Genomic DNA, 23,705 nt, shown 5'->3' on the forward strand with positions numbered 1-23,705 from the left:
TGAGAGCATCCTGACTGGCTGCATCACTGCCTGGTATGGGAACTGTACTTCCCTCAATCGCAGGACTCTGCAGAGAGTGGTGCGGACAGCCCAGCACATCTGTAATTGTGAACTTCCCACTATTCAGGACATTTACAAAGACAAGTATGTAAAAAGGGCCTGAAGGATTATTGGGGACCCGAGTCACCCCAATCACAAATTGTTCCAGCTGCTACCATCTGGGAAACAGTACTGCAGCATAAAAGCCAGGACCAACAGGCTCCGGGACAGCTTCTTCCACCAGGCCATCAGACTGATTAATTCACACTGGTACAATTATAGTTCTGTGTTATATTGACTGTCCTGTTGTACATTTTATTTATTACAAATTACTATAAGTTGCACATTGCACATTTAGATGGAGACGTAATGTAAAGATTTTTACTCCTCATGTATGTGAAGGATGTATGTAATAAAGTCAATTCAATTCAAAAAAGCCTTGTCATATGTCAAAGTTTTTTCGATCTTTTTAAATTTAGAAATATATAAAAGCTTTTAAAATAAATTAAATATTAAAATATTTCAAAAGTATCTAAAAAGAACAAAAACACAGAAGATTTAAATAATAAGATCCAATAGACGTGCTGCTCTCAGTTTCAGTGATCAGTTTCAATTGTATACTCTGGTGCCACCTATATGGAGTTTGAGTGTTCTCACAGTGGGTTTCCTCTAGGTGCTCTGACTTCCTATCATATTTCAGAGACGTGCCGATGGTAGATTGTTTGACCATTATAAATTGTCCTGAATGCGTTCTTGAATGGTAGAACCTAAGAGGAGTTGAAAGGAATACCAGTAGAGTCAAAGAGGATTAGTGTTGGTGGCAGAGTGGAGACACATCTCCACCAAAGGAGGTGTAAGTTGTTCCTTCCCTCTGCTAGCCTGCAGCTCACCCTTGGGCAAGGTGTAGCACCCGCTTAGACCCCCGATTAGGGTCACGTGAAGCTGTATGAGCAGCTGGTGCATATCACAAGTCCTGGTTATGTGATCCCTGATGTCTGGCAGACAATGTTTGAAGAGTATTGGTAATAGCTGGGGTCGCCTGTCTTCTAAAAACAGTGCCCAGAAAAAGCAATGGCAAACCACTTCTGCAGAAGAATTTGCCAAGAACAATCGTGGTCATGCATAGAGAAGGAAGACCATGCTCTCCTATGTCATACGACACGGCACATAATGGAAGAAATGTAGGTGGGTACTTAATAAACCAGGATTAGTGCACAGACTCAGTGGGTTGAAAGGAAATTTTCATGCTGTATGAGTCCATTACAAAATACGCAAATAATAAAAGAACCAACTTCTTTGAACATAAAATTTTTGTCTTTCTTCACTGTTGTCCTCATTCAGATGATTAGATATGTAGATGCAGCACCCAAAGGCAGACTGCCCATCTTAAACATTGGGGAATTTCAGCAGTCACTGGGGAAGTTCAGTCAGGAAAATGACAGCAATGTTTGGTAAATGAGTTTTAGACTCCTATGTGGTCAAAAGCATTCTGAACTAATTTATGCTGAGATATGTAGGATTTCTACGCATACAGTGGAAGGATTTCCTTCAATGCATATAAGGGATGGATGGTTGTGGAGTTCAGAAAGGGTATGATGAAGGATCACATATCAGTCCTCATAGAGGGATAAAGAGCAGAATGAATAATTTCAAAATCCTGGGTGTCACTATCTCTGAGGGTCTACCCTGGACCCAACACATCGATGTAGCTATGAAGAAGGCATGACAGCTGCTACATTTCTTTAGGAAATTGAGGAGATTTGGTATGTCATCAAAGGTGCTCGCAAATTTCTACAGATGTACCATGGAGAGCATTCTAACTGGTTCCATTACCATCTGGTATGGGGGGGTCGGGTACTGCACAGGATCAAAATAAGCTGCATAGAGTTGTAAGCTTAGTCAGTTCCATCTTGGGCACTACCCTCTGTAGTATCTTCAAGGAGTGATGCCTCAAAATGTCAGCATCCAGCACAAGAACCCCCATCAGCCAGGTCACACCTTGTTCTCATTGCAACCGTCAAGAAGGAAGTACAGAAGCCTGAAGGCACACACTCAATAATTCACAAGCAGCTTCCTCACTCTGTCGTTGATTCCTGAATGGACATTGAACCCATGAACACTACCTCACTACTTTTTATGTCTAAATTTGCACTACTTGTTTTATGTATAATTTCATTCACATTTTTCCATTATTATGTATTGTATTGTACTACTGCAATAAAGACAACAAATTTCATGACATATGCTGTTGATATTAAAGCTGATTCAGATTCTGGATTCACCCGAAAAACAGAATGCTTTAAATCTAACGTCTTGGCATGATAATTTTTATTGTTCTCAGATCACTCTCTTAGGCAACCAAATTCCATTTTAACTGTCCAATATCTAGATAAACAATTGGGAACTTGGTTGAGAGGAAAACATATGATGCTGTACTCTAAACTCAGGAAGAGTTGAAGTAACTTTACTCACATAAAGGACATTGTGCAGAAGGGCACCCAAACACCGAATCATCACTGGCTTCCATCCATATACACTAGTTTACTGAGTGTGATTGGTTTTAAATTAAATGTTCAGAGCTGTGGATTTTGGTAAATAAAACTCTTTCCTATTTCAGGCACCAGAATAACATAACATCAGAGTGCAAATGTGACAGTGTAAAAAATGGGGAAAAAAATGTAATTACAGTCAATGAATTACAAAGGCAACCAATTTGATTTATACGTGTTCTTTGTATAATTTATCACAACAAAAACTTACATTGAAGCAACCAGTCTTATTTGAGCAAGCAAATAAGCGAGGCTGGAAATCATCTGCACAACTTTGTAACAGAGCTGAAGTTTGATACTCTTTCTTTCCACCAAGTGAATTCCAAAATACATCTATAGAAAAGAAAAAAGTTCCAAAACACAATCAAATAATTTTATTTTCTTTATGAATTTTCCTTAGAATATCTTCAAACCTATCCCATTTTCAGCTAGAAGAATACTGATGTACTGGTGGAAGCCTTACCAGGTTCTTTGCCTTCTGTAACCCTGGTTGCCTTGCACTGCAGCACTGTGGTAAAATATTCAGCCCCTTTCTCTTCATCCCTACCGGCTCCTTTTCCAACCCAGAGATAAGCAGCCTGTGGTAACTTTAGTACAAAAACATCGTTGGAATTTAAGGATCGAGCATCGAAGTCAACCTAACAATCGAGAAAAAAACAAAGTTAGATTTTAGACAGTTGCCTTTCACAAGCTAACTATTAAATAAATACAGCCCACTACAAGCAAGGTAATTTAAATAGAGATTGGCATTAGTTTACTGTGCTCATCCCTGGTAATATGTCAGAGTACAGGAAAGGTATCGAATGTCTAGTAACATGATATCATGACAACTACCTTTCCTTCAATATCAGCAAGACAAAAGAGCTTTTCATTGACTTCAGGAAGGGGTTTGCAGCATATGCTCCTGTTTTCATCAACGGTACTGGTTGAAGTTGAGAGTACTGAGAGCTTCAAATTCCTAGGAGTGAAAATCACCAATAGTTTGTCCTCTTCCAACCACAGTGACACCACACCCAGAATGCTCATCAATGCCTCCGCTTCCTCAAGAGCCGAAAGAAATTTGTTACGTACCTGTCAACCCTTACCAAATCTTATTGATGCACCATAGAGAGCATCCAGTCTGGATGTATATGGCTTGGTATGGTATCTGATATGCTTGTGACTCCAAGAAACTGTTTTGGACATAACTCAGCATATCACGGAAGCCAATCTCCCCTCCATCAACTCTGGTTGTACTTCTTATGTAGACTTTAAGTATGGTCTGCCATTCAATCCTGACTGATCCCTTTTCCTTCTCCTCCTCAACCCCAGATCCCAGCCTTCTCCCCATAACCATTGATGCCACGTCCAATCAAGAACCTATCAGTCTCTGCCTTAAATACATGCAATGACCTGGCCTCCACAGCTGCATGTGGTAATAAATTCCACAAATTCACCGCCCTTTGGATAAAGAAATTTCTGCACATCTGCTTTGAAGTGGCACCCCTCTTGTCCTAGAATCTCCCACTATAGGAAACATCCTTTCTATATCTACTCTGTCTAGGTCTTTCAACATTCGAAAGGTTTAACTGAGATCGCTCCTCATCCTCATGACCCAGAGCCATCAAACATACCTCATATGATAACCCTTTCATTCCTGAAATCATCCTTATGAACCTCCTCTGGACCTCTCCAATGCCAGCACATCTTTTCTAAGATGAGGGGCCCAAAACTGTTCACAATGCTCAAGGTGAGTCCTCACCAGTGCCTTATAAAGCCACAACATCACATCCTTTCTTTTGTATTCTAGACCTCTTGAAATGAATGCTAACATGGCATTTGCCTTCCTCACCACCGACTCAACCTGTAAGTTAACCTTTTGGGTGTTCTGCACAAGGACTCCCAAGTCCCTTTACATCTTAGATTTTTGGATTTTCTCCACATTTAGAAAATAGTCTGCACATTTTTTTCTACTACCAAAGTGCACAACCATGCATTTTACAACATTGTACTTCATTTGCCACTTTCTTGCCCATTCTCCTAATCTGTCAAAGTCCTTCTGCATCTTACCTGTTTCCTCAACACTACCTGCCTCTCCACCAATCTTCGTATCTTTCACAAACTTGGCAACAAAGCCATCTATTCCATCATCCAAATCATTTATATACAGCATAGAAATAAGTGGTCCCAACACCGAGCCCTGCGAGACACCACTAGTTACTGGCAGTCAACCAGAAAAGGATCCTTTTATTCCCACTCACTACCTCTTACCAATCAGCCAATGCTCTAACTATGTTAATAACTTTCCTGTAATACCATGGGCTCTTAACTTGGTAAGCAGCCTCATGTGTGGCACCTTGTCAAAGGCCTTCTGAAAGTACAAATATACAACATCCACTGCATCCCCTTTATCTATCCTATTTGTAATCTCCTCAAAGGATTCCAGCAGGTTCATCAGGCAGGATTTTCCCTGAAGGAAACCATGCAGATTTTGTACTATCTTATCCTTTGTCACCAAATAATCCATCACCTCATAATTAACAATTTACTTTAACATCTTCCCAACCACTGAGGTCAGGCTAACTGGGCTATAATTCCTTTCTGCAGCCTTCCTCCTTTCTTAAAGAGTGAAGTGACATTTGCAATTTTCCCGTCCTCTGGCACCATGATTTTTGAAAGATCATTTCTAATGCCACCACAATCTCTAATGCTACCTGTTGAACCCTAGGGTGCAGCTCATCTGGTCCGGGTGACTTATGTACCTTTACGTCTTTCAGCTTTTTGAGCACCTTCTCTCTTGTAACAGTAACTGCACCCACTTCTCTTCCTTCACACACTACAACATCAGGCATACTGCTAGTGTCTTCCACAGTGAAGACTGATGCAAAATACTCATTTAGTTCACCTGCCATCTCCTTGTCCCCAGTTATTATTTCTCCTGCCTCATTTTCTAATGGTCCTATATCCACTCTCATTTTTCTTTTATTTTTAACATATTTGAAAAAAACATTTACTATCCACTTTGATATTATTTGCTAGCTTGCTTTCACATTTCATCTTTTCCCTTCTAATGATTTTTTTAGTTGCTCTCTGTAGGTTTTTAAAAACTTCGCAGTCCTTTATTTTCCCACTAATTTTTGTTTTGTTGTATGCCCTTGCTTTGACTTCTCTTGTTAGCCATGGTTGTACTATTTTACCATTTGAGTATTCCTTCATTTTTGGAATACCTATGTCCTGCACCTTCCTCAATTTCCCAGAAACACACACCATTGCTGTTCTGCTGACATCCCTGCCAGCAGCTCCTTCCAATTTACTTTGGCCAACTCCTCTCTCATACCACTGTAATTTCCCTTACTCCACTGAAGTACTGCTATGGCAGACTTTACTTACTCCCTATCAAATTTCAAGTTGAACTCAATCATTTTGTGATCACTGGTTCCTAAGGGTTCTTTTACCTTAACCTCCCTAATCACCTCAGGTTCATTACGTAACACCCAGTCCAGTATAACTGATCCCCTAGTCGGCTCAATGACAAACTGCTCTAAAAAGCCATCTCTTAGGCATTCAACAAACTTACTCCATTGAGAACCATTACCAACCTGATTTTCCCATTCGACCTGCATGTTAAAATCTCCCATGACTACCATAACTTTGCCCTTTTGACACGGCTTTTCTATTTCCTGTTGTAATCTGTGGTCCACCTCCCAGCCACTGATGGGAAGCCTGCCTATAACTGCCATCAACATCCTTTTACCCTTGCAGTTTCTTAACTTAACCTGCAAGGATTCAACATCTTCAGATCCTACGTCACATCTTTCTACTGATTTGATGTCATTCTTTACCAATAGAGCCACACCACCCTCTCTGCCTACCTCCCTATCCCTCTGATATAGTGTGTAACCTTGAAAAGTCGGTGGAAATACCTGACAGGAAATTACAGGATTTCACATTTGAAATGTCAAGTTGCCACGAAACATGGGAAATTTTCTAAGTTCAGAAAACTTTGCCAATATTTTCCTGCAAAATTCATGACATTCTCTTTTTACCTTATAGAGATCTGTTTCTCCATTTTTCAAATTACTGAGATTGGCAGACTGAAGTCACAAATTCTAGATTCTCCATTAGTTCTCATGTCATTAAATTAACCTTACCTCCACAATTCTTGTTATAGTAGCCAGATTCTTTCTGACTTGGAAAAGACGCTGCGGTGGAGCAGGAGTCTGACCTCCCTTCCGTGATGTTCCGTTTTTATAAATTATCAGTGGCTTGTCTTTAAACAAACTCAGCAAATGAGAAGGCTCCTTTCCTTGGGCCACGCGAATCTTTAGATGAATGAAAACAAAGGGTACTGTAAGCCAGATTGATGAATGTTATATTTTGAAGTACTGTCATCATCATCATCACCATTATGTGCTCTGTCATATGATATAAGTGATTATGGTCTTTCCATGAGCATGATTGCTCTTGGCACAGTTTTCTACTGAAGTGGTTTGCCATTGCCTTCTTCTGGGCCGTGTCTTTAAAAGACGAGTGACCCCAGCCGTTATCAATACTCTTCGGAGATTGTCTGCCTGGTGTCAGTGGTCACCTAACCAGGACCAGCTGCTCATATTACCATCCATCACCTGCTCCCATGGTTTTACATGAACCTGATCGCAGAGCTAAGCAGGTACTACACCTTGGCCGAGGATATCACCTGCAGGCTAGCAGAGGGAAGGAGCACCTTACATCTCCTTTGGTAGAGATGTGTCTCCACCCCACCAGCTGGAAATTCTGTAGCAACTACACTGAAGTTATTTCTGTACAAAAACAGCTGTAGTTTTTCCTCATCAAAACTGTGATTAAGCTACAATGCACACATAACCTAAAATATCAGCTGACACTTTATTGTACATATTTACATTCATTACTCTGGACAAATTTTACTCATTATTTCAGGACAAGCATAAATTCTTCACCTATCCATCGACTTTGCAAAAGTTAGAGCCAGATCCAAACTTATTTTCAAAGCAAAACCAATAGATTAGAATTTGGATAAGGCCAAATAAGATCTGTTATTTTGAAATAGGTTATTTGGTTTGAATTATATTTTATCAACTAATAGATCCTGAGTGATGGAAGTGTCAAAAGAAACAGCAGCAGTCTTGAATTATGATACTTTTTGATATGTTTACACGAGGGTAGTTAGTCAACAGTGCTCTACGGTCAATGAGGAATTTAATGTCTTTAAACAAAACTGGAAGCATCTCAAGGGCCATTGTTCCCAAAGTTTTATGGAGGCTAAATCAATGAAATTATAGATAAAGAAATGGCAACACAAGCAGCTGGTTAATTGTTCCTATGTGAAAATTAACTACCTTGAGGGAAATGAGAAAGATGTCATTATACCTCCAGCCAATGAGTTTATTTGAATATGTTAGATAGAAAAGCAAACTGCAAAATCTATATTCCTGTAATTAAAATTATAAGGCTGAAGGATATACCCTGAATAAATTTTACCTTTGTAATCAATAGTAATACTGGATATTGATTCAACTGGAGGAAAAGATTAGTGTCAAAACATCAGTGTTCCAAATTATTAGGAGTATATTTATAATTATCTTTTCATTATGATCTATCATGAACATTGCCACTAAGCAGCTGTAACAAAGAATAAAGAGTAATTTACACCAGATTCACTGGAGAAAGTCACTAGCGGCATAATTAAAATGGAATGATGAATAGGTTCAGTATTAGGAATGAATAAGCAATCCAAACTGAACTGAGCCATGCCCAGCCAGAGTGTCACTTAATTTGAATCAAAGACAAGGATTTGCTTTGTTTCATAATTTTATTACATTCAGTCACCACAAAATGGAACCACTCTGCAATTTGTTAGGCTACAAAAACGAAAGCCTACTGCACCGTTACTGCATTCAACATAATGTGCATAAGTGGAGTGGAACAGGAAAGGAGTGAAATGAAAGATCATCTATTTTTGGGGCACAAGGGAAGGATGTTGTTGGAAGGGTGGGACATAGTCAATGAAAGACTGGTAGCCTCCTGATGGAGCCTAATGAATGGTGTACTTGTCAAAGCAAATACCTGATTGAAAAACATTCTAACCTATAGCGCTATTAGGACACTGTTGCAAAGAATATTCAGTCTGAAATTTATTTTTGGTTTTAATATTCTAAATAACAATAGCGATGATTTAGTTTTCCAAGATGAGGATTCCTAAATGAATTCTCTTTTGCTGCTTTGCTGCATCTTAGATGTTAATTGTTTAGCTTTTCAAGTTGTTTGCAGGTTATGGCTGGCAAGGCACCAAACAGGAAAATAATCTATATAGTTGCTACATAACTGGTTTTAACAAAAACTAACAGATTATTTGGCAGATTTCAAGCACGTGCAGCGAATGTGTGGGATAGTATGTGGATTGGATCCATGTCCTTGGTGACAGAAGGCCTGAGCGATTAAAGCTTTCCCCCTTATTTCTATCCAGCTGGCGAACCAGGGGTATAATACCACAGTCCACTATTTCTGGCTGGGTAAGGACCTGTCTAACTTGGCAGTAAGTTGGAGAAAAGGAAGATGATCATGAAATGGACGTTTCCAAGAACTTCTTTGCGAGCCAGGAGGAGATGTGCTCCTGGTCCATACTCATCAAGTAAGGATGAGTTGCACTGGTGTTGGTTTGTTGAACAGCTTTTGATGGTCCTTGAAAGGATGCTAGAAAGCTGTCCAGGACATTCACCAGCTAGTTATGATCTGGATCTCACTGTCTGCAGAAGTATTGGAAATGGAGATGATCACTGTTTATAAAGGGAACTGTAATGATCCTTAAAACAAAAGATCTTGCAGTGTCATGAGGAAAGAGTGGAGAATGTGATTGCTACAGGGAGCAAACATGCACTCCATGGCCTCCTTATGTGCTATAATTATTCACTAATTCTAAATAAGTAAAATTCTAACATTAGTACAAGCACTGATCATTTGTGGCTCTATATTTCAGTTGCATAACCAGAATGATGACTACCTGATTAGCCCAGTAACTATGGACAAACAGCAGGATTCACTGCATCGAATTGCTAAATTTCATTACTTGAAATTCCAATTGTTCCTTTAAAATTAACGGCCTTTTTTTCCTTACATATTGAACAGCCCCAGGCTCTTCACCCATTATGGTGTGCAATCACAAAATAAAAAACTTGACATTTTGAAGAGGCTATGAAATTTAAAATAAAACCCTTTTTTCATGTTAAATGTTGTAAAACTATCAATTATAGCATCTGCACATCATGTCCTTAGTGAAGCATGTTGCTGGAATTTCACAGAGAGTGTAATTACAAAGCAGTGAGCTGAACTTGTTGCAGTAGTCTTCCTAAGCAACATTGATTTTTATGCAGTATACTTATAATGACCTCTCCCAAGTATAGGAAACCTAATAATGACATGATTCTAATCTGCTTTTAAAGTAATAAGTTCATGTAAGCATCAGGTAATCATAGTTTATTTCCTAGTAATTGCTGCAATTTATTTCATATTTATGATATAAAAATAGTTTGAGGCTAGTAATCTTTATATTGATTCACATTTTAAAATAGAATAGCTGTTGGTTCCACTCTCCTTCTATTTTGAAGTTCCATCGCCTCATTAAACGTAAAGATTGGAAGCTGGAAATTGTTTCCTTTTGTGATTCTATTATTTGATATATACACTGTGGAAAGCTCGTGTCTGTTTGGTTTGTGGCTGCAAACACCCAACACAGTATGTGACCAAAGCAATAAATCCTGCTTTTCATCAAATTTTCTCACAGAAATTAAGCACAAGCTTTTGCTTCCTTGATCTCCTTATCATGGCAGAGGATGGTCAGAGAGTAGCTATGCTGAAAGTGATGGGAACACAGTACCTGGGGAGGACAGAGTACTGTGGAATGCCTTGGTTGTGAGAAAGTTCAGGTGGGCCAGAGAGTAGACTGTTGGGGAGGGGGTGGTGGTCAAAGAAGGTTAGGAGCTGTAGCAGATGATTTTGTAATTGGCCGAAGGTTTGAAGAAGACCAAGAAGAATTCTGAGAGGTTTACAGAATGTTTAGGGATAGGGACAGTGAAGTGATGGATGTAGTGGAATCTGGTAGGTTAGTAGTGGTTTGAAGAGAGCTCCCCCCTTGAAGAGTGGTTGTGGAGGACACTGGGAGAGAGCGTGGCTTGACAGAGTTGCAGGGGCATCTGTACAAGTCACAATAGTCCTTTTAAGTAAGGTAGAAACAGGTAATCAATAAAGAACTGCATTTGAAGTCAGTGCTGATTGTGAATTATGGTAAAAACAACAGATAAATAATGTTAACCCTCTATTGCCTCATGATATACCATTTATGTCCAGTAGCCTCTTTGTGCATAACCACCATAGGGAAATGTGACAACTTTGCAACTGATGGCAGAAAGTTTCAGATGCAGAGTTAAGACGAAGTTTCCAGTGAAACTTTAATGCAAACTGCCATCATGTGCTAGATTTCTTAGGCATAGGATTCCTTTTTAAAGACATGAAATTTAAAATCATGCAAAACAGCCTGTGCATTATTGATATGTATTAACACAATGTGTTATAAAGACAGGAGCAGCTAGTGATACAGTTGTGATAGCCAGAGAGTGGCAAATCTGTGGAATTCATTTTCATCGCCGACTGTGGAGACCAAGCCATTTAAATAAAGTGGAGGTTGATAGGTTCTTGATTAGTAAGGGTGTCAAGGGTTACAGGGAGAAGGCAGGAGAATGAGGTTGAGAGGGAAATTAAGTCAGTCATGAACAAATGGTGGAGCTAATTGATGCTCCTATGTCTTATAGTCTTAATTCTATCATTTGCTTAAAAACTTACTTGAACAGCTCTCCCACCAAGTGACCGGTCGAGATCGACTGTGAGGAATGCCGACATGGTGAGTTCATCAAATGTCGCACTGGATCCTTGCCTAAAATAAATCAAGTTGATATTATTATGAGTGAAAAAAGATCTAAAATTAAATTGTTAGCAGTCTGGAGGGAACAGTTGCTCAGCCTACAGGTTACTGCTTATCCACTGGCCTGATGCTGCTAATATTTTGTAGGTTATAACTATAGTGTGATTCAAGCAATCTGTTCACTATAGATCTTTCCCAATTTTAATTTCCATTGAAGTCAACAAAAATTATGAGAGATGCCTTCACCATCCATAGTCAAAATTATCCTGGCTGTGTTGATGCATGAATGAACCGATTCCTTAGGATTTTTGGCAACAGTAGCTTCTGATATCAGCACACCAAGAAAAAATTTGAGGATAGAGAGGAAAGATAAGACATACTGTAAATTCTTTAGTGTCAAGAAGAGCAAAAATCTAGACAGTGGCTTTATAAATTGTATTCCTTCTTGAAGACCAGTTTTAAAGTAAAGCAGAATGCTGCTTATTGTGGGATGTAAAGTTGATTTTATAAGTAAAAGTAAAATAAAGTCATTATTATACTTTGAAGCTTTGATGTGATAAGTTAGCAATTGCACACTCTTATTATCATATCTAGTTTGTCAGTTGGGTAAAGGTGGGATCACAGGATACAATTATGGGATCTCAGTTCTCAACACCTGTAGGAGCCAAGTATCTTTGCATTCTGTGTTGCACATCTATTCTGTTTATTATAGTAAGTAGTCACATGAGTGGGATAGTGGTAAAAGCAAAGGGAAGGAGTTGCATATTCTTGCTTATTTCATGGCACTTTGTAGCTTGGGACCAGTGAAGGTCATCTCTTTTGCTGACCACTGAATATCGCTGAATATTGCTTAGCTCACACTCGGGTAAGCTTAAGTTCATCACTTCAAGATTATATGTTTGCTAATTGATAATAAGGGATGGAATAAAGCATTCGACTTTTGGAGCAATCATTGGAGCTAGGGGCACGTCATGCAATGTGGAAGAACTCTGCAGAGTCTCAGGCAGTGGCAATTATTTTGTTTTGGTTTTGCTGCTACAGCACCTTTCTCACTGAGACAAGTCAGCATCAGTTTTGATTAAAATATTCCTGGATAAAATTACTTACGTTTTGTTCATTTCTATCTTAGAAATTTGGATATTATTGACCTTTCAAAGAAATTTTTGAATACTGCTGTAAAGCACATACAACAGACCACAGCATATGTGCACACTAATGACATGTAAAGATGAGAATAGACTTAAGTGTAAAACTAGGATCGTCTCTAATCAAGAATCAATAGGATGTAATGCAAAAAAAAAAGAGAGCCAAAATTGAGTTGGGAAAATTAAAATATTCTAATATGTAGAATCCATACTGAGTGGCCAGTGCACTGAGACATTTCACAATACATTGGATTTAATTTAAGTAATAAAGTCTGGATATCATGCTGTGCCTCATTTATAGGTTACGTTTGAACACTCAAGTCGCTTATTGGAAACATGCAAATATATTCACAATTGGTGACAGGAAGAATAATCAGTAAAATTTAAACTTGATCAGCTCAGTACCTGTAACATGAAATAAGCTATTGCATAGGGTATTTTTAATTAAATAATTAATTATATATTTTTTACATGCATTATGTGAAATGATGATAACAGCTTAGGTCACAGATCAGCCACTAATACAGAAATAGACGAGGAACTAAATGGCCAAGTTCAAGAACGTAGAACAAGGAACGGGCCCCTTGTCCCACAAAGTTGTGATGAACTAAATGACCTTGTAATTAAGTGCCTAATCAAAATAATTCCTTCTGCCTACACAATGGCTGCAGCATTCTATTCTCCGCATATTCACAGTCACAGAGCACTGCAGAACAAAAACAACCCTATCAACCCATTTAGTCTATGCCGAACTGTTACTCTGCCTAGTCTCATCGACCCACATCTGACACATAGCCCCACACCCCCATAAACCCCCATCCAGGTACTTATCCAAATTTCTCTTAAATGTTGAAATTGAACCTGCACTTCCACTGGCAGCTCGTACCACACTCTTACCATCCTCTGAGTGAAGAAGTTCTCTCTCAGGTTCCACTTAAAAATTTCACCTTTCACCTTAAACCCATGGCCTCTAGTGCTCGTCTCACCCAACTTCAGCAGAAAAAGTCTGCTTGCATATACCCAATCAATATCCCACATAATTTTGTATTTCTCTACCAAATCTCCCCTCATTCTCATATGCTCCAGGGAATAAAGTCCTTATCTGTTCAAGTCCTTAGGTCCAACAACATCCTTGTAGATGTTTTCTGTACTCTTTTAATCTTATTAATATCTTTCCTGTAGGTAGGTGATCAGACTCCACACAATACACCAAATTAGGCCTCACCAATATCTTATTCAACTTCAATATAACATCCCAACTCCTGTACTGAATGTTCTGATTTATGAAGGTCAATTGGCCAAAAGCTTTCTTTACGACCTATCTACCTGTGTCATCCCAGATCCCTCTGTTCTACTTCACTCCTTAGTGCTCTACCATTCATTATGAAAGTCTACCCTGGTCTGTCCTCCCAAAGTGCATCACCTCATACTTGTCTGCATTGAATTCCATCTGCCATTTCATCAGCCCACTTTTCCAGCCAGTCCAGATTCCACTATAAGCTTTGACAGCCTTCCTCGCTGTGCACTATGCCCGGAATCTTGGAGTTATCCATAAATTTGCTGATCCAGTTACCATATTATCATCCACATCACTGACATAGATGACAAACAACAATGGACCCAGTCCTAATCCTTTGGCATAGGCCTCCGGTCAGAGAGGCAACCATCTGCTACCACCCTCTGGCTTCTCCTCTGAAGCCAATGTCAAATCCAATTTACCAGTACATCCTGAATGCCAATTTGTTTGTCTATCTAAGAGAATTTTGAATGGCTCTATTGCATTTGCCTCCATCACTTGCCTGGCAGCGCATTACAGTAACTTGCCACTCGCTGTAAAAAACTTGCCTCACACATCTCCTTTGACCTTACCCCCTCTCGTCTAAAGTGCATGCCTTCCGTTAGACACTTCAACCCTGGGATAAAGATATCAGCTGTCTACACTATCTATCCCTCTCATAATCTGATAAACTTCTCTCAGGTTTCTCTTCAGCCTTTGCCAGTCCAGAGAAAATAACCGAAGTTTGTCCAACATAAGACCATAAGGGCATAGGTGCAGAATTAGGCCATCGGGCCCATCGAGTCTGCTCGGCTATTCAATCCTGGCTGAACCTTTTCTTTTTAATATCCTCTTCAACCCCAGTTCCCGGCTTTCTCCCTAAAACCTTTGATGCCATGTCCAATCAAGAACCTAATCAAGAACATCTGCTCATAGCACATGCCCTCTAATCCAGGTAAACCTCTTCCGCACCCTCTCCAACACTTTCGCATCCTTCCAATAATATGGTGTTCAGAATTGAATGGGAGACCCCAGGTGTGGCCTAACTCGAGCTTAGGCCTTTAACTTCCTGACTCTTGAATTCAGTGCCGTGACTAATAAAGACAAGCATAAAATACACCACTTTTACCATCCTATCAATCCCACAGCCACTTTCAGGGAACTATGGTCTTGGATCACAAGATCCCTCTGTGAATCAAGGAGGGCTGCATATCTCCCACATTGTTCATCCTGGGATTTGTACTGCTCTCGGACTGGTCCCCTGTGGAGATTTATCTGTAAAACTAACGCTGTCTGTGATGGTGTGGTTTTTGACATGACAGGAGGATATTTACAACATTCCCTTAGCATGGAAAAGGGCTTTATGAAACTCTTTTCTGAGCTATTTATAAGCACATGGCAATAAAGATTTATCTTGATCAGTAACAAAGCTGTACATGCGACATTAAGCTGATAAACATTTAGTCACTGCGCAAGCTCTGTCATATACAAAGTTGTTTGACAAAACTATTTAGTAATACTTCATGTAGGTTTCACAATGAATGGCTACACACTGCCATTTCTCTCAGGGAATGCTATCTCAGTGAGAAAAGAGTAGCTGATGTCACTTACGACCCAGTACTAAACAAAACCATTGATTATGGACAGAAACCAGACTAGTTTTGTAGTGCTATTATTGCAATGCAATATGTTCCTTTAGTTCTCTGAGGAATTCTGAGCTTTCTACTTGAAGAGATAGGAATTAGACTAACTAAACCTGGGCATGTGTACTCACACAACACACATTTTAAAGGGTTGTATCAGCTGACAGATTTGTGACTGACAGTAGTCTGTGCCACTGAGGATTTTACCTTGCAGGGTTGCTATAGCAATGAAATGGTCATAACTTAATGAGACACACTGCCACATAAACAATATGGCAATGTTCTGAGGCCAACTCTGATCCATTCGCTCCCTTTGATTCTTTGAGGAGGACTTTCTAAAGCAGGGGTTCCCAACCATTTTTGTGCCATGGACCCCCACCATTAAGCAAGGGTCTATGGACCCTTGGGTGGGAACCCCTGCTCTAAAGGAAGCAGGGGACTATCAAACAAATGTAAATTAGGCTGACCTTCAAAAATATGCCAGGGCCTAATGCACAATACATGAACAGCTGCAAAGCCCAGCCCCCTAAACTTACTTTGGAACAATAAACTCCAACTAAAGCGGTGCAAGGTGAACTCAATCCGCATGTGGGTGGTGGTACACACCTCCTCACCACTAAATTGTTTGCATATTCTGTGATACCCATTTCAAGGATCAGCAGGAAGTGTAACACAACACCAGAACAGCTAACACCTTGAAAACAACTCCAAGGGGAGTTTATGTGTTAGATTTCAACAGTTTATATTTTGTTAATTTAATATTTCATTATATTAATATTTTACACAGAAGTTAAGGAAGCTTGAATGGCTTTATTCATGAACATTAGGGTCAGATTTACTTCACTGAATTCTGCATTACTGTCAAAAGCTCTCCTTAAAACAGTCTGTCCAAATGATTTTGGATACCTACTCAAGTATATACAATTATTTTTGCCAATTTTAGAAATAATTCAAACTTGCTTTTAATTATTTTTAAATATTTGAACTTCAGTTTTAAATGTTCTGCACTGTTTTAATATCTTATTGAACATGAGCCTGAAAGCCTGATGGGACCGTCTCAAGACTCACCATTCATACTCAGGATTGTAGTTTATGCCAAATAATCTAGGCCTGAGACTCCAAGGAACAGGTTACTGAGTTAACCATTATGAAGCCTTCTCTGATGAATTAGATAGTTTCCACTTTTCCATAGAAAACAATTCAGAACAATTAAATCTGAGTGCTTTAACCATATAAGACCTGATCAACATGGAGCAACTATACACAAGTTCAGTAATCCTATTAACAAACTGACACCTTCGTGGACATGCAACACTCAAGCTCAGTAGTTATAAATATATGACTTGAGAAAAGCAGAATTTAAAGTGAATTTGTCACATCGAAGTCACTACATTTAATAAATCTTTAAATTTGCAAAGTATTTAATAAATGAAGCTGTAATAAAGAACAAGAATCCTCAAACCAGAGGTGAGGGAGATGTAGAAATACTTATAAATATCTGTTTAATATGTTTGCACAGGTGCTTAAATGCATATCTAGTCTAAAATTAATGTAATAGAAACCCAATATTTAAGAGGCAAAATTTCAGATGATTGAGGCAAGATACTTAAGCTGAGATCTCATGCAATGAGCCATATAATTGAAGAAAATAAATTGGATTTGCCCAATGGTTTAAATATCCTGTTGAATTAATTTAATCCTGCCACACCAACAATACTTGAAGGCAGAGAGAAAAGCTAAAACTTAATTAGAAACTCTTCACTTAGGACCTTTTCTTTGTATAAACTCAATATGTATTAATATTTTTTTAATTGCAAAGCTGCAATCTATTTCTTTGGAAGTTTGAAAAAAATGTTTCTATTTTTATTTATTCTATCATCTATTAAACTGCTGAATTTCTTTATTCGACTCTGCATCTATTTTTTGTGAATGTGTTTTTATTTCCTTTGCTATCAGTTAAGTGCTTAGAGGTTTGGCAGATGTCAGATGTTGAAAGTGGTCCATGCTGTTCATTTCTCCACTCTCTGTCATAAGAACACTTGTTGTAAGCATGACAGACAAAGTCAGAGTCTTCTTGCCCCAAGGAAGACGTATTCCATCTGGTAGCCTCACTGAAAACTGACAAAATGCATTATCATCAGCCTCTGCAGTTTGGACTGCCAAAAATGGAAGCTGCAACATTTTGCATCAGACCTCTGGAAACCCAAACCAAAACATTTATCGTTTATTTTCAGTTAAATTTGCAGCAATTATAAGAACGAGATGAATTCAGTGTGAAATGAATTCATTCACTATATTCTCATCGTGTGATATAAATGTTGCATTACACCTACATCGTGTTTTCATACAATATCTGGCATGGACATTAAGGGAATACTTGCTTACTCTGCTACAAATTCAAAGTGCTTTTACATGGTGCAGAATGTTTTCACCTACCCATAGAACTGTTGAATTCAGGGTCCTACACTATACTGAGCATGCATTTGTATTTAAAGTATCAACTTAGTGGAATGCTCCAAAGGTTACCTAGTTTAAATTAGCTTGAACAAGCCTCCTATTCCCCTTCCCACCACAACAGGTGTCAATGTATTCACCTATCCATAATTTACCATGAAACAGCTTGAGGGGGTAGGAGGCATTAAGCCACCTGTTCTTCAACTCACAAGACCTAACTGTTAAGATACCAATTAGGCCTTGTCATTTAAACTCCACCCAAGGCCCCTTCCCTGTTTCATTTACCCCCTACGTTATCTCTTTTCCTAGCCCACTTTTGCCCTGATGTCCCACGAGGCTGTCCACGCAAAAACAAAGTAATTCTTCTTCTCTGAGCATGAGGAGACTTTTCAACCATGAGGCTGTGAAACTTGAGTCCTTTCCTGCCTTCACTTCATACACATACTTTCCACAGAAATATCAAGAAAGGGACCCTAAGTTGAAATTTCCTCTCTCTTATTGGGGAACACTTGGCCAAGTTAGATCATTCCTGCTGATCCAACATGACCAAGAGTCCAGATTCAAATATTGACTATTTTCCTCCATAGATGCTGCCTGACCCACTGTGATCATCCAGCTTTTTGTGTGTTGCTCCAGATTCCAGCATCTGCTGCGTCTCCATTCCACTCTGAACCTGGCCACACTCAGCTAACCTGGTGTAGTCGCCCAGAAAACAAGTGTTGTGATCTGTTCTCACTTCTGCACTGCCTCACATCTCTCTCAATCAAGTCAGCTGCAGATGATACATTTAGCAATCTGTCATGATGGAGCAGGTTCACAGGTTTGGTAAGTGAGAGAGAAGACACTGATTATGAATAAGCACATTAATCATTTATTTACAAACAGTGAAATATTCCAGCAAACATCTAAGCCATCCTAAGTTACACAAACTACATTACTAATCATTCAGTAACACTTCAAACTCAACAGTTACCTGATTAAGTATCCCCAAGATACGCAACTTCAAAACTAAACAATAAACAGATACTTGGCCAAGACTGTGCGTGGGCCCTCGTACAACTGCAGTATACTTTCTCAGTGGTTCTTCAGCACTGGTCAGGATCTCAGTATGATGATAGGTGCCCAGCAACAAAGGAAAGCCCTGAGGTGCCTTAAACTGGACACGAGTGCCGTGACACACAAGATAACCAACGGGAATGAGCTGCTGCATCCTTCAAATGGGCCAATTGATGACTGGCACTGGAGAAGGGGCTTTCGACCGACAAGTAAACTAACCCTTCACACTATACAATCCAAAAGTATCATTAAATTAAAAATATAGAACAATTTGAATAAATCATGTGATATGAAGGCAAAGGTGAAGTATTTCCTAGAAAACCAGTGTCCAGTAACTGAACACACTTGCTTGTGTGTCAGGCTATTTTCCCTGAAATTTTATGCATTACATAAGATCTAACAGAAATCTGTTCATTTTTCAATGCCAGCTTCGCTTTTCTGGGATTTTTTCTACCTTCAAATTTGAAGGAAGTTTGTTCCTCATTATCCCACTCAAGATTATTGGTCTTGTATTATAGAGAATTTGGTGCTTGCTAATTTAACCCTCATTATGGAGACTTGTATTACAACTCTTGTCCATATCTGCCCTAGTTATTCTTGATCTGTGTTAGGGGTTGATCTTTTTCTAATCTCATGTTAATATTCTTCATTTCACTATGAACTATTATCAAAGCATTCCCAGAACAACCTAGCCTCCAGTCAGCACTTCAAAGAAAACAGTCCTACTTAAATTAAATATCAATAGCACAGCTGTACAACATTAGGCGCTGACACCGCAATGCTTTCATGCCTTCAATATGACAACTTATCAGCAATTATAATTTAATGACACTGTTGCAACATAACTTGTGATGACTCTACCACAAGAAAGGGTGAACAGTTTCAAGTTCCTGTGTTTCAACATCTCTGAGGATCTATCCTGGGCCGAACATATTGATGCAATTATACAGAAGGCACGACAGCAGCTATATTTCATTAGGAACTCGAGGAGAACCGATATGTCACCAAAGGCATTCGCAAATTTTTACAGATGTACTGTGGAAAGCATTCTAAATGGCTGCATCACCGTCTGGTATGGAGGGGCCACTTCACAGGACTGGAAAAAGCTGCAGAGGGTTGTAGACTCAGCAGCTCCATCATGGGCACAAGCCTCCTCAGCATCCAGGAAACATTCAAAAGGCAGTGCCTCAAAAAGGCGGTATCCATCAATAAGGACCCCCATCACCCAGGACATGCCCTCTTCTCATTGCTGTCGTCAAGGAGGAAGTACAAGCACCTGAAGACACACACTCAATGATTCAGGAACAGCTTCTTTCCCTCTGCCATTGGATTTCTGGACAGACCTTGAACTCTTGAACACTATCTCAGTAGTTTTTCTCATTTTTGTATTGCACTACATATTTATTTTTACATATCCTTCTTATTGTAATTTATAGTTGCTATTATTATATATTGCAAAGCACTGGTGTTGCAAAATAACAAATTTCATGACATATGCCAGTGATAGTAAACCTGATTCTGATTCCGTTTTTCAACAATAGGAATTTCTGGTTGTCTCATTTACAACAACAAATACACTGCCACTCTAATCAATCTAATAGTAATCTATAAGCAAAGGATCTCTTTTCACAGCAGGTCAAGCAGCGTCTTTGCAAAGAGTAACAGAACTAATATATCAGGTCAAAGACACTGCCTGATCAGCTGAACGTTTCTTGCATTTTCTGTTTTTATTTCAGATATTTAGCACTTGCAGTTGCCCTTTTCTCACTGTGATATTTTCTGATTGAGGAGGCATTTTGGGCACAAAAAAGCAAAATACCAGGATCGGGTAGAGCAGTGCCAGATACAGGGGTGGAGGGCACAATGAGAGTCCTCGGGGTGGGCTGTAGAGGTTTTGCTGGCTGCTCACTGTGCGCAGAACCTACCTTCTCCTTAGCATTACAGAGGCTGCAAAGAGAAGAGTCATCAGCAACATCACAGAGGCAAGCCTTCAGATGGCTATGGATCATCTGGTCTGACCTTTGGACCAATGCTATGGAGACACAAGCCAGGGCCTGATCAACCTTGGCTGGGTCGCCTAGGTGAAAGTGATGTTGAAAGATCAGAAACTCACAATGACTCCTGGTTACATCACTGATAACGTGTTCCAGTGCATCTAGGATGTAGCTCAGCAGCATTATACAATCAAAGATTTAAGGATGATTTCTTTTGGCACGTGGCAATACCATCCATGAAATAATTGTTCTCAATCTGCTATATACCATATTCAGAAAGGCCAGTCATTATTTTGCTAAAGTGATTGCCTAATTTCTCAGGTTATTCCTCATTTTGTAACACCAGTTAAAAGATGGCCACTTCATCCATTAAGTTTAATCAAGCTTTCAGAGCAATCCCATTTATTTCTGTGCAACAATACTCTCACTTACGTGCTCATTAATATCCTTGTGATTTTTCTACCATCCAACACACAAGTAACCTGCAGTAGATAATCAATCTACCAACAAAGCACATCACTAAATTTTAAATTTCACAATGCAGTTCAACAATTTACGTTGGTCCTGAATGTCATTTTAGGATACAGCTGAGGTAACTGTCTAAAGTGACCTTATGTATTCATTAATAATTCATTCATTTAATCATTTAATTATTTAATAATTATTAAACATTGACTCATTATTTCTTTCCATAGATGCTGCCTGACCTGCATTTTGCATGATACTCTGATTTCCAGCATCTGATAAATTTCTTGTGTTTTTGCCTTTAATTATTCTTCTGGAACCAGGAGAAGTAGACATGCTCTACTGTGTTCCATAGAGACAAACAAGTCCAGTGTGATGGCTGCAGAGGTCTCTGGATTGCTTGTTAATCAGGGAACTTGTCTGGAACAAACCTGTAAGGCTGCATAGTCAGGAAGCTTAGACTTGCTTCAGACCAAATTTAAGGTCTAATCAGTGCACTTTATCAATTAGCTCTGAAGTATTTACATTTACCAGAGACGCAACCCTAACTGGTCATACTAAGGGTGTTGCATTGTAGTGATAGTATGTCATATTCTGCCTCCATTTTTATTTGATTCTTATCATGAATTGATTTCAAAGGTATTTTCAGAGTAGGCCATTCTATCCCTCATACCACTCCACCATTCATTAATACACTGGTTGACCATTTATCTCAGCACCACTTTCCTCCCACTTCCATTGATTTCCTGAATATACAAAGAATCTCTTGATCATTTTCTCTGATGTACTCTGCAGTGCAGCCTGTATGGCACTTTTGCGTAAAACATTCTGAAGATTCATGACCTGCTGAGTGAAATTATTTCTTTGCATCTCACATCTGACTATCCTTATTTTGACACTTTAGACCATTGGATGGGAAAAAAAATCTACCCTGCAGCTCGTTATAAAGTTCCATAGAATTATGAATGTTTAATCGAGATCATCTCTCATTATTCTAAACTCTAGGCAAAACTGGCCTAGTCTGCTTAATAAAATAAACCAGAACTACCAATTTGGGATTAATCTGTTAAATCTTCACTGCACTTCCTCTAGCACAGGTATTTAGATAGGAAACCAGACTTAGATAAAATATTCCAAGTGCAATCTCACAGGGACTTTATCATCTCTTTAAGCCATCCTTAGTCATATGAAAATTCTCCTGCCATGAAGGCTAGCATGCTGTCTGCCATCTTGATCATTTTCTGCTCCTGAACGCTATGCCTCAATCATTAATGGATGAGAAAGTCAATCCTACAATAATTAAAAATACTTTATTCAGAAACAATTAAAAACTATTTCTGTCTGTTCTTTATGTATAAGTTGCACATAAGATATATTTATGCATAATTTTGCAGCCATTTTTGGCAGAAGTCCCATCCACTGGGAAACCACTGTCACTTAAAACTGAGTGCAAGTCATTCTTGGAAGGGAAATTGCCATGAATTTAACAATTAAGTTAAAATAAATCATATGCTGGAAATCTAAAATAAAAATTCAAAATGCTGGAAATATCCAGCAAGTTTCGATGCATCTGTGAGAAGTGAAACAGAGCCAATGTTTTCTGTTTTCTCTTCCCACAGATGCAGCCTGACCTGCTGAGTATTTCCTGCATTTTTTTTAATTTTAGATTTTCAGCATCTGCATTTTTTATTATGTTACCACTCTAATGCAGATGCCTTTTTGCCACTGTACTTTGCGTATATGATAATCCCATCAACATGCATGGTGCCTATTAATTACCTAGCCACACAAATTGAAAAAAAAAGCATTTCAGTTTTAACACCTAAAAAAATCAAACAGTGTAACATATTGGAAGTACTGAATCATATGGGTCTCTCTGCTAGGGCATCATTCTGTTTTATTAATTCCCCCAATCATTTTCATGCATTGAAGTCTCACATGTAGAAGCTCTGATCACAGAGAGAACCATTCGTACTTCATTATCATTGCACAGACACCATCAGAATTGATCCTGATGCTATTGCTGTTTGGGACTAGCATTGAATAGAATAGGACCAGCCTACTTTCTGTACTGGGAATGGGGCTCTATCTAGAAAACTGTGTTTCATTAGCTCTCCTCCTTCCTCATAATTCTCCTTGGCTCATTTTCTACGATCCACCCCTCCCGTAGCTG

The 23,705-nt window shown here is 39.0% G+C and overlaps 1 protein-coding gene across 1 annotated transcript in view; it reads right to left on the bottom strand.

The window, feature by feature from the left end:
* LOC140195297 (scinderin-like) overlaps positions 1-23,705 on the bottom strand; it is a 138,030-nt gene that overhangs the window by 17,469 nt on the left and 96,856 nt on the right. Inside the window, 4 exon segments of the mRNA XM_072253389.1 lie at positions 2,800-2,921; positions 3,052-3,226; positions 6,719-6,889; positions 11,421-11,511. Of these exon segments, the coding sequence (XP_072109490.1) occupies positions 2,800-2,921; positions 3,052-3,226; positions 6,719-6,889; positions 11,421-11,511 (559 nt within the window).

This window comes from Mobula birostris, chromosome 3, assembly GCF_030028105.1.
Source record: "Mobula birostris isolate sMobBir1 chromosome 3, sMobBir1.hap1, whole genome shotgun sequence".
NCBI lineage: Eukaryota > Metazoa > Chordata > Chondrichthyes > Myliobatiformes > Myliobatidae > Mobula > Mobula birostris.